The sequence below is a fragment of the Crotalus tigris genome, unplaced genomic scaffold (genome assembly GCF_016545835.1).
Source record: "Crotalus tigris isolate CLP2741 ecotype Arizona unplaced genomic scaffold, ASM1654583v1 scf7180000017550.10884619, whole genome shotgun sequence".
In the NCBI taxonomy this organism is placed as follows: domain Eukaryota; kingdom Metazoa; phylum Chordata; class Lepidosauria; order Squamata; family Viperidae; genus Crotalus; species Crotalus tigris.
The window spans coordinates 1,706,009-1,721,198 of record NW_024096468.1 but is presented as its reverse complement, the minus strand read 5'-3'; the positions used below and the strand labels follow the sequence as shown (position 1 = coordinate 1,721,198).

The following is a 15,190-nucleotide window of genomic DNA, read 5'->3' as shown; positions in this document are numbered from 1 at the left end:
CTGCAGGAAATGGAGTGATTGAGATATTCATATTTCAAAGATGTTCAAAATAGGATATTAGTATATAAAGCGTGCATGAAGTACTCAAAATAAAAAAATAATTTATTTTAGTGCAGTTTCATATGTTTGTCTCTGAACCAGAAATAAATAGGTCTTGCTCTTAACAATATCAGTGTTATAAGATCACAGGGATCTGAGGCTGCTTTCAAACTAGGGCAGAATCCTCATATGTAGTGACCTCAGTCACGTTTCTGAACGTCCAGAGAACAAACACAATTCTAGGACATGTACTCCTATTTTCACGCACACCAGTGGAAATAAAGTAGTACATTGTACCTATTTTGTTTACATAAGCATCAATCAGCAACCTATTCCTAGAACTCATTTTAAAAGAAGTTATCAATAGGTATCTGCTTTGTGTACTTAAATCTCTAAAAAGAAAAACATTTTTTCCACAAAGTACATTATTTTCCTATTTATAAATGATAGTAGTTGCCACCATGGTCTTACTGCTATCCTAGATCATATCCAATAACAGACTGCATCTAATTGACAGACAACCCATACATTGGCTGAACAGACTTGCAAAACAGGAAATGCTGCTATGTACCAGTATTATTGCTAGAGATAGCCAGAACCTCTGGAAAACTTCCCAAGGACATCAGGTCACAAAAAAACATCTTAATGGCAGAAGCATGTTACTGATAAATGGTACCAATTACATTCACAAAACACTGGCCACTGTTATGGAATTACAACATACATTCTAAGAATAAAACTTTTTTATCACATGCAATTCTGCACTATGTGAAAGAATTAAAGACCCTGGATGAATAGTTATTTATTGGATAAATTACTCCTAGCAAATATGTGCAATAAAGTAAGATAACACAGAAGCTATTTATCTGACAATGTTTTTTTTAAGAGAAAACTGGTCACTATTGCTTTTATTAGGACTTCTACATATAATGATATAATCTGGATTTATATTATTAAAATAATATGACCAGCCAACATAATCACCAGATTACTGTTTCAACAGTGAGATAAAGTTGTTGCTGTTTTAACCATTTGATCGTGTCTGATTCTTGGTGACTTTATAGGCAAGTTCTCTCCATTCTACTCTATCAAGCACAGCTTCTTTCAATTGTTGCATGTTCAACTTTGTATCAGATTTGATATTATCAAGCCAGCATGTTCTTTGCTTCCTCTTCTTCTTGTTCTACAAACCATTCCTAGCATCATTGCCTTCTTCAATAAATTTGCACGCATGACATAAGCAAAATAAATTAGACATACTCTTATGATTTTAGATATTAAAGATATATTAAAGTGTATGGTTATAATTTTGTCACTATTATCTCAAAAGTTCAGTTGTACTTTCACTAGCCACTCCATCACAACTTGAGATATATACCCAGAGTGTTTTTATTTTAATCAAAAACATGTAAACCTGTTTTTCACCTTAGGTTTCTCAGATATCTAATATTTTAAAAGGACCAAGTTTCAATGCATTTATTAAAAAAATCACTAGAACCAAACTTCATCACAGCATCAAGAATAATTAGCCAAAGCAACCAAATAACTGCCCAAGTCACTCAATCGTCTTTATGTGAGCATAAAATCAATAAAAATTGCTGAGATTTCCCTTGCTTATCACCCTCAAAACATTTGTGAACCTCTAAGAAAGCTGAGAAGTTAATTTCTTACTGTGCCTGCTCATGAATCAAAAGCAAGATGCTGATCAATTTTAATAATCAGAATCTAAATATTGATCACTTGTGTGTATTCAATAGGGTATCCTTGCATTCTTATAAATTAAAACAAAGTAGACACTGGAACAATACAACATTTTTATTAAAAACAGTAATAGATAAAATCACAACCAAAGTATCTCTGAAGTAAGGAAGATATTAAAAGAGAATGAGCTGCAGTGAGCTAAAGCTGTCAGGCAGTGTCCATTGAGAGTTAACATATGCATAAGAAGGATCTTCAATGGTAGGATTAAGTCAGTTTTTTTCAGACTGTGTTAAGGCATCATCTGAAGTAAAAAGAAATGGAATACTGGATTTTGGTGCTTTTAAGCAGCAGAACCATCTGTCTACCAAGAAGGATATCAAGGTTTTCTACGACAAATAGAAAAGTAGAAATGCCCAAGCTATTTCCAGAAAAGAAGAACACTAAATATTTAATTGGGGTATTTACCAATAGAACAGTGACCGAAACATATATAATGTTATCAATTATAAAGTTGTAAATAGCAATCCTGTCTGCATTGGGATACAAGGAATTTTTGGTTTTGTGCACCCAAAGATTTAGTCACTAAGATACTCACTTTTCCTTAACAACAGAACAACAAAAGCTAGCACACAACCCTTGCAGACAAATATTCTTTTCCATAAGTGGTGGACATTTAGCAATTGAACATTTAGTAAGTAGAAACAAAAACTAAGAACATAAGTAAAGTCTTCAAAAGGACATGACACAGCAATGTCTCCTTGTTCATGGGAGGTGGCCTGGCAAGTATTTCCATCACACTTTTGTTTTGGTAGAAACTATCTGCTTCTGTAGATAATGCAATCTACTTGCTTGCCATTTCATCCACCCAACCAATGCCAATAAGCAAATCACCAGTATTATTTGAAAGATTAAAATCATCACAATAGGGTGTAGAGCAATATTTAGTACTCCATTTGAACTTGGTGACCATCCCAGGAGCACCTCCCACCAGGCATGGTCTCCAGCTGATGTAACCTTTGCTACAATCTGCGCAATTTCCTGATTGTTATGGTGAATCTCAAGAGCAGCATTTTCACCCATATCTCTGAGTTTCAATAATTCTTGCTTGAGAGAGGGGTGAGAAAGCAGATTTTTAAGAGTAGAAAGGCCAAGTCCAAGTGAAATAGGAAATATTTCTTTATATAAAGAGGGATAGGCTTTCATATGTTGCACAGTCCAAACAGGTACACGAAATTGGAAATCACATCCTACAATCATGCTAATATTGCAAAAGCAACGATTGATATATGGCAGCATAGGCTGGATGATGACACTATTAATGATTATAAATTCACATGGAGTTCTAACACAAATGCAGCCCTTGCCAGTATATACAACAGTAGACATTTCTTCTTGGACTACATCAAAAGAACAATGAGAGTTATTTATAAGCTGAGGAGAAAAGCATTCATGGTGCTCTTCTAAGCTATTATCATCACATACAAAACCTAAATTCTCCTTTTTAACGCAACCTTGCACGTTAACACTTTGCCACTCACCATCCTTCAAGTGTGCCCATTTATTAGAGTCTCTGGAATACATGACCAAGTCTCTGTCAATCTGGAATCCCAGGGGCACTATTGGATAGATAGGAATAATCTGAGTGGCCTCCACAGTTATTAAGAATAATCGCAGTATATTTTGAGTAGAGTCATAAGATGCATTTAGCAGTCTCCACCAAGCTTCTAAAGCAATTTCACCTGGTGTGAGTTCTGGTCGAATTAAATTGCTTACCTCCATGGGAATTTTTCCTGCCCTAGCTTCTCGAATCATATCCATGATTACATTTTGGGTGATTACCTGGGCCTGTTCACATGCTAAAGCCAATGAAACATTATTTTGGAGAGACTGAATCCCAGAGACTATCAGTATGTTATCATTTTCTAAAATTGTTTCCCAGACTGGAAGCACTTTACTGATCGCTTGTGGTTGTTTTGTGAGTTGTGAGAAAGATTTGGTTAAGGGGGCAGTAAGTTTTCCTATTTGTTTTGTGGAATATGAAAGTTTATTAGCTAATACTTCTATGTTGGCTGCATCTATAAAAGAAACTCCTGCCCCCAGGGGGCCAATCCAATCCAACAATCCCCTTTTTATTCTTTCTCTATGGTATACTCCTTCCCACATTTTAACCCATTCTATCCAACCTCGGTGGCTAATATCAAGAAAGGGAGAACACTGGGGCACTTTCTGTGATACATTTAAACCTTCAAAATTAATCTGTACCTCCTTCAGAGAGGTCTGTGGGCTCCTAACAATTTGCTCAGGCTGATCTAATTTTAATACATGAGATCCAATAATTGGATTTTTCATGTGACGCAGTGAAAGAAGGTCTTTAATCAGTGGCTTAAATTGAAGAACTGTTTTGTTTTGAAAGCCTAGTTCTAGCTGATACAATCCTTGTTCACTATTTTTTTCTGTTATGGAAATATGACCATAGAATTTAAACTTAACAAAGGATGCTCTTTGATCACAATGTGTTCCTTTAATTGGAACTACCCAATCTGGTGGTCCCTGTCTAATTAAGTCTGTTCCCTTTAATTCCCAGTCATGTGATTCCCAATTAACAATCATTTGGGTGATTTTTTTCCCAGAAGGTGAAATTAAGGATAGCTGCAAATGATTTTTAAGAAATTTATCATGTTGGGATCCAACAATAATTCTCAGATGCAATGGTGCACCATATTTCCATAAAGCAGCAGAAATTAGGGCAACGTCACATGAATTGTCCTGGGTTACGCTATTTCCAGTTCTGTGAGAGTCCAAATGTGTTGGCAAAGGTCGGCATGAAACAGGAATATGAAAACTTGAACTGTCCATTTGCATGTCATAACAAAAATGTCCAATTTCTTCACTGGCCTTGACAGTACAATTAGCCAAATCTCTCCAATGGCAGTTGACTGAGTCTGAAGCAGCATGGAATATGTACAAGCTCTGGAACACTCCGGGATTGGAACTGTTGGCATATAATCCATGCATGCGACATATCAACTTTATTTCAGATACTCCTCCTTTTGGAAAACAAGCCCACAGTTTCACAGGGATGGTAGACACATTCTGGGTTGCAGAAATAAGCATCCATCCATTCCACAGGCATAGCAGCAAAGAGAACATCTTCGAAAGCATCTGAGAGGAAAAAACACAAAAAGAATCTCCAAAGCCCCTTTGTCTGGATGTGCAGTACTTACTTGAGAAAGTATTTTATATGTTCTTGCTGCCTTTAAGCCAGAGTATTAATTTCTTCTTTACAACTGCATCAATTAGTGACAGAAATTCTGGTAACTCGAGGACTACCTGCATTTTTTAAAAAAAGTTCTATCTGCCTTAAGGAGAAGAAGCCCATCTAATTACATTTGTTAAGATCTTATCTCTATTCAGGCTACATTACTCAAAAATTATAATTATTATAATTGGACAATCGGAGGCCAACTTTACATCTATTAAATCTGAACCACAACACTTAAATCACCAGACATATGAGTGATACCTTGTAAAGGGCTGTGCAAATTAACCAATGGGCTCTCAATCTACACTTTCTTCTTATAGAACCAAATATGCAAAACTTTTTAACAGCTCCAAAATTCCATTAGATGTTTCCCTTCATTATCATGTAGGTTAATAAAGTTTTATTTCATATAAGTTGCATACATACATGTAACAATATACAAGTGATTTTTTATTGTTTTCTTTCAAGTTGCTTTATTAACCCATCCATATCCTAACCAACCTTGACCTTCTTTAGCTTCTAGATAAGGTGCTTATGCACACATCCTTATGGATTTGCTTTCCTCCTACCCCTAAGGCAAAAAATACTGTATATCATTTCCCATATCTTTGCCCCAACATTGATACTATTGCCACAATTATGCAGCAAAATTAATAAAACTGCTCCCTGCATACATTTCCTATTTGGTAACTGTTTCATCTGGACTAGGAAGAAACAGTTTTTGCAGCAAGAGATAATGTTGCATATTGCTTTTTTCCAGCACAAAGAACTAATCTTGAGCTTTGCTTTCTTATCTCTACATCTTTAGGATATAGAATGGGATCCACTGGGAGTGAGAAATCTTGCTTCCAACACCTTTCTATTCCTAAAGTGATATGCTCCTAGGCATCCTTCTCCCTTCTTGCAGCTAGCAGTTACTCTCTTAGCAGCATACTATACTTTCACTGAAACACCTGATGACTCCCAAGAAAAGTAAAGCATGAGAGCCTAATGCTACTGTACAAGAGTCAGTACTGGACACATCAGCTGATGCCATGCCATGCTACTGCAACTTCTGTTCACCAAAGTTGTGGTTATCCATCCTTTTCTCTGTCTGCCCCAAAGCCTGCTGCCATTGCTATCTTGTCATTAATTTCACTTGCGTGTATTCTCTACCTTCCCCCTAGTGAGAAAGGCCAGAGCCAACCTGGGACCAGCTTCTGAGAGAAAGCAGAGCACCAAAGGGATTTGGAAGGCATATGAGTAGTACACATTCTTCACAATTCCCACAATGGAAAATGTGGAATGAGAATGTGTAGAGGGCACCCTGCAGATTGTTGATATTTGTGAGGTTTTCTCTATGTGACACACAAGTGGAAAATATTATCTTCCTGATTTGGCTTCAGCCTACCACAGAAGAAAGCTGTGGTAGGCTGAAGAGATGAGATTCCATTGTGAGGAATAGTCCTGAACAACCAATATGTGAATCATCGCCAAACCAGGATAAGGAAATTGTAGGAATGAGCCCACAACCAGTCAGATCCTACCATCTGCTGAAACAAATTGTAAGTCTTTAATCAGGATCTAGTCCTGTGGTGGCAAACCTGTAGCACGCAGAGCCCTCTCTGTGAGCACATGCGCCGTTGCCCCAGTCCTAGGCCTTCAGCTGGGTTTTATAAAATCTTTTTGCTTTAGGCCTCCGCCACCGTGCGCAAAAAAAAAAAAGGTTCAATCAATCAATCAATTTCAACTTCTCGCGGGGGGGAAAAAATCTTGCAAGTTGGAATTGATTGATTGAACTTTTTAGTCCCACCCAGTCTGCCATTACCACGCTGCCACGCTCACCTAATGGGTCACACCCACCCAATGCACCACGCCCACCCAGCACCTGACAATACATAAGTGGGTTTTGGGTTGCAGTTTGGGCACTCCGTCTCTAAATGGATTGCAATCACTGATCTAGTCTATGTTCAAACAGTTTCAGTCCATGGTTTGCCTTCATTTCTGTTTTTTATTACTTGCCCACAGGCTGGATGCGTCATGCCAAAACCGCGCCCATCCCATTGCTGGCAATGGAGAAAAAGTTGTGATACATCACGATACATCACATGATGTTGTTTGACACCCTTACGCTAAACCAACACAGTTTTGTCCATCCCTATATTAATCTAACTACCTTTATCTACTGTATCTCTGTCTGCCTTACAGCATTGTACCAGTAGTAGCTATTCCTTGCTTTATTCCATCTTCTTTTTTAAAAGCACATCTCTTCCACCAGTAAATCTTTACCAAGCTTTTTGCCCTTCTACAAATTATTAAGACTTGCTGAATTATCAAAGCAATTATTTCGTACTTCCTTCACCAACCATATCAGCACCATCATGTCTCTCAATCAAAATAGCATTTTCAGTGTATAAAGCCAAGATGAGTGAATAAACGCATGAACAATTTACATACCCTGATAATACTGCAACCAAGAAAAACTATGCTTAGAGTTCCATGAGAAAAACAATATAGTGTACTAGAAAGGATACTGAACTTAGATTGGGAAGACCCAGGTTTAAGTCCAACTCTGACAGAAATTCCCTTTATGACTTTTAGCTAGCCACTATCTCTTAATGCAACCTACCTTTTTTGCTTAGGGACAATTGAGAGAGAGAATGCAATGTATCTTGCCTTGAACTTCTGAATGAAAAATAAAATCTAAATCTGTCAAATACAAGTATCTAATGATACATAAATATACTATGAATTTAAATAAAGACATTTTAATCTATCACATTACTTATTTGTACACAAAAACCAAAAACACAAATCCATCCATCATCCTTTCTTCAACATGCATCATTAAAGTTCTCAAAGGAAAACTACAAATAAAAGGGAGTGTGTAATAGGTTCTTTCCCAGACATAGTTTAAAATATATATAATCAGCAGATAGTAGCACATACCAATTTCAGAAGCTAAGCACCACAAAGTCCTGGTTACTACCTGGATTGAGGATTGCTTGGGAATTCCATAATTATAGGCAAAGAAAACTGAATGGCATGTCCATGAAATTACCAGAAGCATAACGAGGGAGGGAGGGAGGGAGGGAGGGAGGGAGGGAGGGACAGACAGATAGACACACACCAAGCATTTAATACTATTGAATTGAAAAATAATGTCTAAACTAGGGAGAAATGGTAATCAAAAGATGTGTGCTTTAGTCCTTTGCTAAGGAATTGTCTCTATATAATGTTAAAATAGATTTGTTTACTAAATGAATACTTTATTCCATTTTCCAACCAACTAAAAAAGGATTGCAATACAATGTTTCTATAGACATGTAATATTATTTGTCCGTCTGAAAACTAAAATGATCATTGCTTACTCATTTATCACATTACATTCTCTTGCCAGTACAAAGGACTCTGTTTACTGAAATTAATATTTCAGTAAGTACAAATAAAATGATGGTTGTATGCTAAATATAAAATTGTAATTAAAGTTGTAGTTTATTATGCATAGTTATACTGGTGTATCATATTAAGAGTAAATAAAGCATGACATTTGTAATATTTTTATCCTGTCTTTTCTGCCAAAAATGCAAATCAGTATATTGGATGTTTTGGTAATATTTTGCAACTGCTCCTAAATGCAACTTGCAAATTTCCATGGAATACATACAGAGTTTCAAAGAAAACAAATTGTAAGATTATAATGACTAATACATGTATTATAGGAAGAAAAGAGAATACTGAATTTGAAAACAAATTTCAAGAAAAGATCTCACCTAGAAGAAGACCAAGATTTGTTGTTTAAGGATCCAGTGTACAGATATAAAATATTAGCTTTATATTACAGGATAGTATATTCTTGTTAACCATTGAAGAAAAATGCCTTTTAAGTAAGAGCCGTTTGATAGCGGCACCAAATGAGCAGAAAGGAAGTGGGTTTCTCATCACTGGATGCATTATGACAAAGGGTGCGCAATCATCTGTCACAACTGCTTTGATCTAGATTCCTGCACTGAACAGAGGGTTGGATTCAATGTCTAAATGATACTTTCCAGCTCTATTAGTCTATGACTGAGAATTTTTCTTACAAGAAAAAAAGCATGCAGAATTTTTTAAGTAAGAGTTTGAAAAATATTTTAAAGATAAAAGTAAAAATCAGGGTTAGAATTAGGATAGCAACAAAAGAACTGAGTGATGTGTTCTTTCCTGTTTTCTGAATATAACAACTGACATTAAAACAGTGGGGAAGAAGTTTCCCGTTTCTTAAACTCTGAAAAATGTTGCTCTCAACATACACACATCCTACATAAAGGCTCCTTTAGAAAATACTTGTAAATACCAGGAAAAATTACAACGTTAATCCGTTGCATCAGAAGAAGAAAAAATAATCTTGTAGTCTTAAAATTAACATACTATTTGGGGAATATGCTGTATAGATATGTGGTCCATTAACCCTGATATAGGAGTTTAAATACACATCCAATTTGTTTTTGTTTTTTATTTTTTATGGGCAGGACAATAGTGAGATTAATAGTAAAATAAAATGTTGAAAGGACAGTATTAACTTCTACCCTCATAGTGGCCATTCAGACAATTGTTGCAAGATATGATACATTCCCCTATAAATTTGTTTATCCAATGACTTTCCTCAAATAGCTTAGAGAAATAGATATTGGCAATAATTGTTTTAAAATAAAATTGCAGAGGTAATTTCAAGTAGTTCAAGCATGTTTTGCCTTTACACAGTAGGAAAAATGTTCTTGCAAAGTATAGAATGTTGTATTGGTTTTCAGTATTCCATAAATCTGAAGTCTATTAGAGGAACAACATTCCTTGCATCGTCTTTCATGTTTCTTACCATATTATATGTCACTACTGCTAATATTACACTGACATTAATAGAACGCCAGAAAATTATTTTAGAAGCAAAACATTATAAGTTTAAATTAAATATAATATACCAAAAAAGTATTATAGAAATTTGGATGCTTCCTAATTTCTGAAGTTATTAATAGGACTAGGACACTAGTGTTTGATTTCTTCTCATTAATACATAGAGAAGACTGATTTATTTTTCTACAAATATAAAAACAAAAGCTTAATGGAACCAATCCTTTAAAACACTACAAATATTAATTGTGCAACAGGACAATTATATTACTTGTTTCGCACACTCTAGCTCTATAAAAAGCATATTTTAATTCTAAAACTGCAGAAATTGATTTCAAATATTTTGTATTTTTTTAAAGGTAACCTGTTTCTTTATGCAAGGAGAGAGAAGATTTTAGCAGTCTCTCAAATTTCACAATATAATTATTAAAGCTTTTTATATATAATTATTCAGAACACATACATGCAAACATATAATATTGGAAGATTATCTGATCCAATCCTGACAATGTTCAATCAAAAGTAATATATTTATGTGATCTATTCAAATACGTAGCCAAATCCATTGATAGTTCCAATTAAATGGTGATTTAGTTGCAAACAATCATAGATTTCCTTTATAATTAGCAAAGAAAAAAATAGATGCCCAGATAACTTGCTTTTCAAAATTCTAACTTAAATGAGATTTCTTATATAAAAGTAATAATTCAAATAATAACAAAAAGATATAGATAGTATAACTTAATCTCTGTCAACAAGCTACATATCATGTAACTGTTCAGCAGAAATTCATATATAAAAACATATATTAATTTTTTATACCTATTTATTTTTTGCATATACTGCTTCAAGCTAACAAACTTTCATATGCCACAGAATTATACTGACTGGCACTTAATGCTCTTAGCAGGTCAGCATAACTAAGACAAGACTACACAAAGTTCTAGGAGACACCTTACCGTCTTCTTTTACCCAGATTTTAATATTTTTATTTTTAAGTTGAGCCATGTAGGCATGTGCTACTAGCCATATTTTATTAACTGATCAATTCATCTAACATTATAGGTAAACCATTACAACATTCTATGCTGTTCTTTTTAAAAAAACACAACAGGAGTAAAATAATATACCATAACTCATTTCATAAAGACAAGAAAGTATATATATTTATTTTTCTGTGAAGAAATTATAACCTCAGCCAACCTAATGGTGCAGATTTTGTGTACCAGTCACTTAGGTCTTCCAAGAACAACCCAGTGCTTTTTTTCTAAAAAAAAAAAAAAAAAAAGGTGCCGGAACTCACACACGTCATACAACCCGCCTTGCCTACCCTACAAGGATCCATCCAAAAAGGTGTCGGAACTCCGTTCTGGGCGTTCTATGAGAAAAAAAGCCCTGGACAACCTATAACAATCCTTGAAATGTAATTTTAATGTTTTCTTGCAGCATAGTATTTATCATACAATATTTATGAAATTATAGTCTAGAATAATTTATAGACTGATTTAGTCTTGTACAAAATATTATTAAGCTCAGGACCCTTAACAAACCTCATCTGACTCTTTAATTATTCATATTTTTAAACATGAAGTCCTATAGCAGGGGTCCCCAACCTATGGTCCACGGCCCACTACTGGGCCATGGCCTACTGGCCACTGGGCCAGGCTGACCAATGCGCAAACATGTGTGCACACACTCACCCCCACTCATGCTCGCATCTGCGGACCTGTCTGTGCCTGCATGTGGGGCTAGCCGCGGCAATGGCTAGGGCCTGCACAAACAGTACTGCTAGCACGTAAGGTTGCATGGCCAGTTTGCACATGCGTGCAGGGCTAGCAGCGGCAGTGGCTAGTGCATGCGCAAACAGGGCCGCTAGCACATGTGGGTTGCACAGCCCATTTGTGCAAGTGCGGAGGTAGCAGCGGCGGTGGCTAGCACCTGTGCACATGTGCAAATGGGGCTGTTAGCATGGGTGGGTTATGTGACCCGTTTGCAGAGGAGGTGGCTAGCACCTGCATGCATGCACAAAAGGGGTCGTTAGCACTGTGCAGATTGCATGGCTAGTTTGTGCATGCGCGCGGGGCTAGCAGCGGCGGCCTGCATGCACAAACAGGACCACTAGCACTGTGCTGGTGTATGCGGCCCTGTGCACACGTGCAAATTTCCCAGCCGCTCCCTTTCCCTCCAGGCCACCAGCATGAAACAGTTGGTGACCTCTGCTATAGAAATAAGTACAAGAATAGAGATGAAGCACCAAAAGTCAGTAGTGATTTTAATATATTAGCAAAAACTCAGAGTTAAACTTGTATTCCAGATATTCACTGCTTTGAGACGGAAAAAAAAATACACATCCACTGACTATAATGTATTTCACAATTAAACTTTAAATATATATCCAGTATTTAAGGCTTTTACAAGGTAAATCTCTGCATGTATTGCTTTGACTACTCAAAATCTGGTCTGCAGTATGCAAATACACTTAAGCTCAAAACTGACATTTAAAAACTGTAAATTATATTCTTTAATAAGGAATTATTACCTTTGTTCACCTATGATGACAGCCACTCTGAAATTACCATATCAGCATAAGGAATATCCCAAGTGGAGGGAAGCTGTAAAAGAGCAAAACAGATTTCTAATCTATGCATAACAATAATCAGGAAAACTAGAACAAGTTTATATATTAGGACATAAATATGACTGTATTCAGTAGAGCGTACTTCCTAGAATATATGTGTATGGTAAGGATTTTTATTACATGGCATTGCAGCATATTCCACTATAGCAAATGCAATCATATGCATATTGCACAATGGCATATTTATTATGGGAAAGAATACTGGGATACTTTATGAATCCTAAGTGCAGTGCTTGAAGCTCTCTTAAAGATTTTCCGTACAGGACTCAGATTTTTAGCTGAAACAATGTTAAAAGGAATTTTATGTATCAGTTTAATTTGATGAATTAGATATAATCAGCCAGACCTTATGCCAATTTTTAAAGTGCCACAAATGCTGCAACAAATCCAGAAAAGTATAGATCTCTATTTTGAGTAATGAATGAGTAAAAAGTCTATAACTAAGACCATATGAGGATTTCTTAGCCTTGCAGTCATCAATCCTGTTCATATTAATTGGTTCACTCTAATTTATTCATGAAATTACAGTTTCAATTTATGCAATAAAATCTGTACTTTTTAAAATCAGCTTTTAAAATACTTAGTTTTATGCAGAATAATTCATAAATGGCACCAAACAAGTCCTTAACATGTACAAGAAGCCTGGGGCTATTCTATTTTGGCAAATTCAATATCTGTGTAATACACAAAGTTACAGCAGTGCCTAGGTTTATATGTTCAGCCCTGAGAGACAGGAAACTTATTTTTTTTCTTTTCTTACTATACTAAAAATTAACAGCTACTTATCTATTAATTAAGCCTTTCCTGTTAATGATATAAAATTAAATATGATAGCACTGAATATATCTTTCATACCTGACACCTCATAAATTTTGCTGAACCCTCTTTTTTTTGGTTTCAAAGAAATGTTGTCTCCACACATTAGAATTCTGCAAAGAAGTATATTGTTAATAGGCAAAATAACAGATATGTACACATTTATTTTACCTTTCCCTCCTGCCTATTTGGAAAAATTATCCAATTTTCTAACAAAAAAATACAAAATGAAAACAAATTTAAAAATTAAAAGCACTACATTAAAAACAATTACAAAAATTCAAGGGCAATATAATGCAGTGAACACAGTGCTGGACTGGCAATAGGGATATCCAGGTTCTAGTCCGCTTTCAGCCACCGAAAGAAGGAGGAAATGCTTTGTACACTGCCCTAAGCTCCTGAAGGATGAGTAGAATATAAATCCAATAAATAAAAATTAAATAAAATATACCATTCAAGTTAAAATAGGTGGTAGGAATATCACAACCTCCAATATGCAGATGATACAACATTGTTCGCGGAAAGCAAGGAGATCTGGAGTGGCTAATCCTGAGAGTCAAAGATGAAAGTGAAAAATTTAGACTGCACGTTAACATCAAGAAAACAAAGATAATGACAACTCTAGAGAATACACAGGTCAAAGTGCAGATCGACAATGAAACAATCAAAACAGTAAAGGAATTCATCTTCCTAGGTTCTAAAACTGGCCAAAGTGGTGACTGCAGCCCTGAGATGGGGCGTTGGTCTTACCTGAACGCCTTTTCTCAGTACGGAGATGGATAATCCACGGATGGTTTTCTCTGTCTGCCTGCTCTTGAGACCAAGTAGCCAAAGCTTGACACGCCCCCACTTCCTGTGGAGTCCATTCTTAACGAGGGCGAATTGGCTGATGATTGACGAGGTATTGGCTCTCAGCTCCCTACTAGCGGCCTGCTGGCCTTGGGGTGGGTGTGGATTATCCATCTCCGTACTGAGAAAAGGCGTTCAGGTAAGACCAACGCCCCTTCTCCAGTACAGGAGATGGATAATCCACGGATGGGTACCAAAGCCTCACTGTCCCAAGGGGTGGGAAACAGATAAGGCCGGTAGATTGATCTCTGAGACAACTTGCTGGAGGACCCTCCTACCAAAGGAGGCGTCCGCCGATGCAAAGCGGTCTATCTTGTAGTGTCGTATAAACGGGGAAGGCGAGGACCATGTCGCGGCCCTGCAAACTTCCTCGATTGACGCCTGGGTAGCCCATGCCGCCGAAGTTGCAGCGCTTCGGGTGGAATGGGCTGTGATATGACTTGGGAGCGGCAGGGATGATACATTGTAAGCTTCTGCGATACAGCTTCGGATCCACCTTCCAATGGTGCCCGTGGAAACTTTCCGCCCCAAGGTGCCCGCTTGGAAGGATACAAATAGGGCCTCCGATTTGCGGAAGGGTTCTGTACGCTTTATATAACGCCACAAGGCTCTGCAGACGTCCAATGTATGCCACTGCCGCTCCCGGTCATGTGTTGGATTTGGACAGAAGTTTGGGAGAATTACTTCCTGTGTCCTGTGAAAGAGTGAATTCACCTTCGGTATGAAGGCAGGATCTAACCTAAGGACCACCCTGTCCTTGTGGAAAATGCATAGGTCATTTCTGACTGACAGTGCGGCCAGTTCCGAAATTCGTCTGGCCGATGTGATGGCAATCAGGAACGCCACCTTTAGCGACAGGTGTCGCAAGGAAACGGTCACCAATGGTTCAAATGGTGACCGAGTGAGTGCGTGAAGGACTCGCGGTAGTTCCCAGGACGGGTACCTGTGAATTACTGGAGGTCTGGTGTTATAGGCGCCCTTGATAAAGGCGCGGATCCTGGGGTGGTGAGCTAAGGGAA

At 36.9% G+C, this 15,190-nt stretch overlaps 1 protein-coding gene and 1 long non-coding RNA gene across 13 annotated transcripts in view; one reads left to right on the top strand and one right to left on the bottom strand.

The window, feature by feature from the left end:
- PPARD (peroxisome proliferator activated receptor delta) overlaps nucleotides 1-15,190 on the bottom strand; it is a 53,175-nt gene that overhangs the window by 20,239 nt on the left and 17,746 nt on the right. For 4 of the 12 annotated variants that reach the window (XM_039339646.1, XM_039339619.1, XM_039339612.1 and 1 more), the window contains exons 2-3: nucleotides 13,362-13,435; nucleotides 12,408-12,480 (exon numbers count right to left, since the gene is read on the bottom strand). The exons of 1 other annotated variant lie outside the window; for it this stretch is intronic. Coding sequence is in view for 7 of the 11 variants with exons in the window: in XM_039339590.1 (XP_039195524.1) it covers nucleotides 2,533-4,902 (2,370 nt within the window). In the remaining 4 variants the exon portion in view is untranslated. Of the gene's footprint in view, nucleotides 1-531; nucleotides 4,903-12,407; nucleotides 12,481-13,361; nucleotides 13,436-13,773; nucleotides 13,872-15,190 lie in introns of those variants that run through there. 7 more of the 12 variants (XM_039339590.1, XM_039339582.1, XM_039339599.1 and 4 more) reach the window with 3 other exon arrangements.
- LOC120306430 overlaps nucleotides 1-15,190 on the top strand; it is a 40,056-nt gene that overhangs the window by 7,660 nt on the left and 17,206 nt on the right. The window lies entirely within an intron of this gene.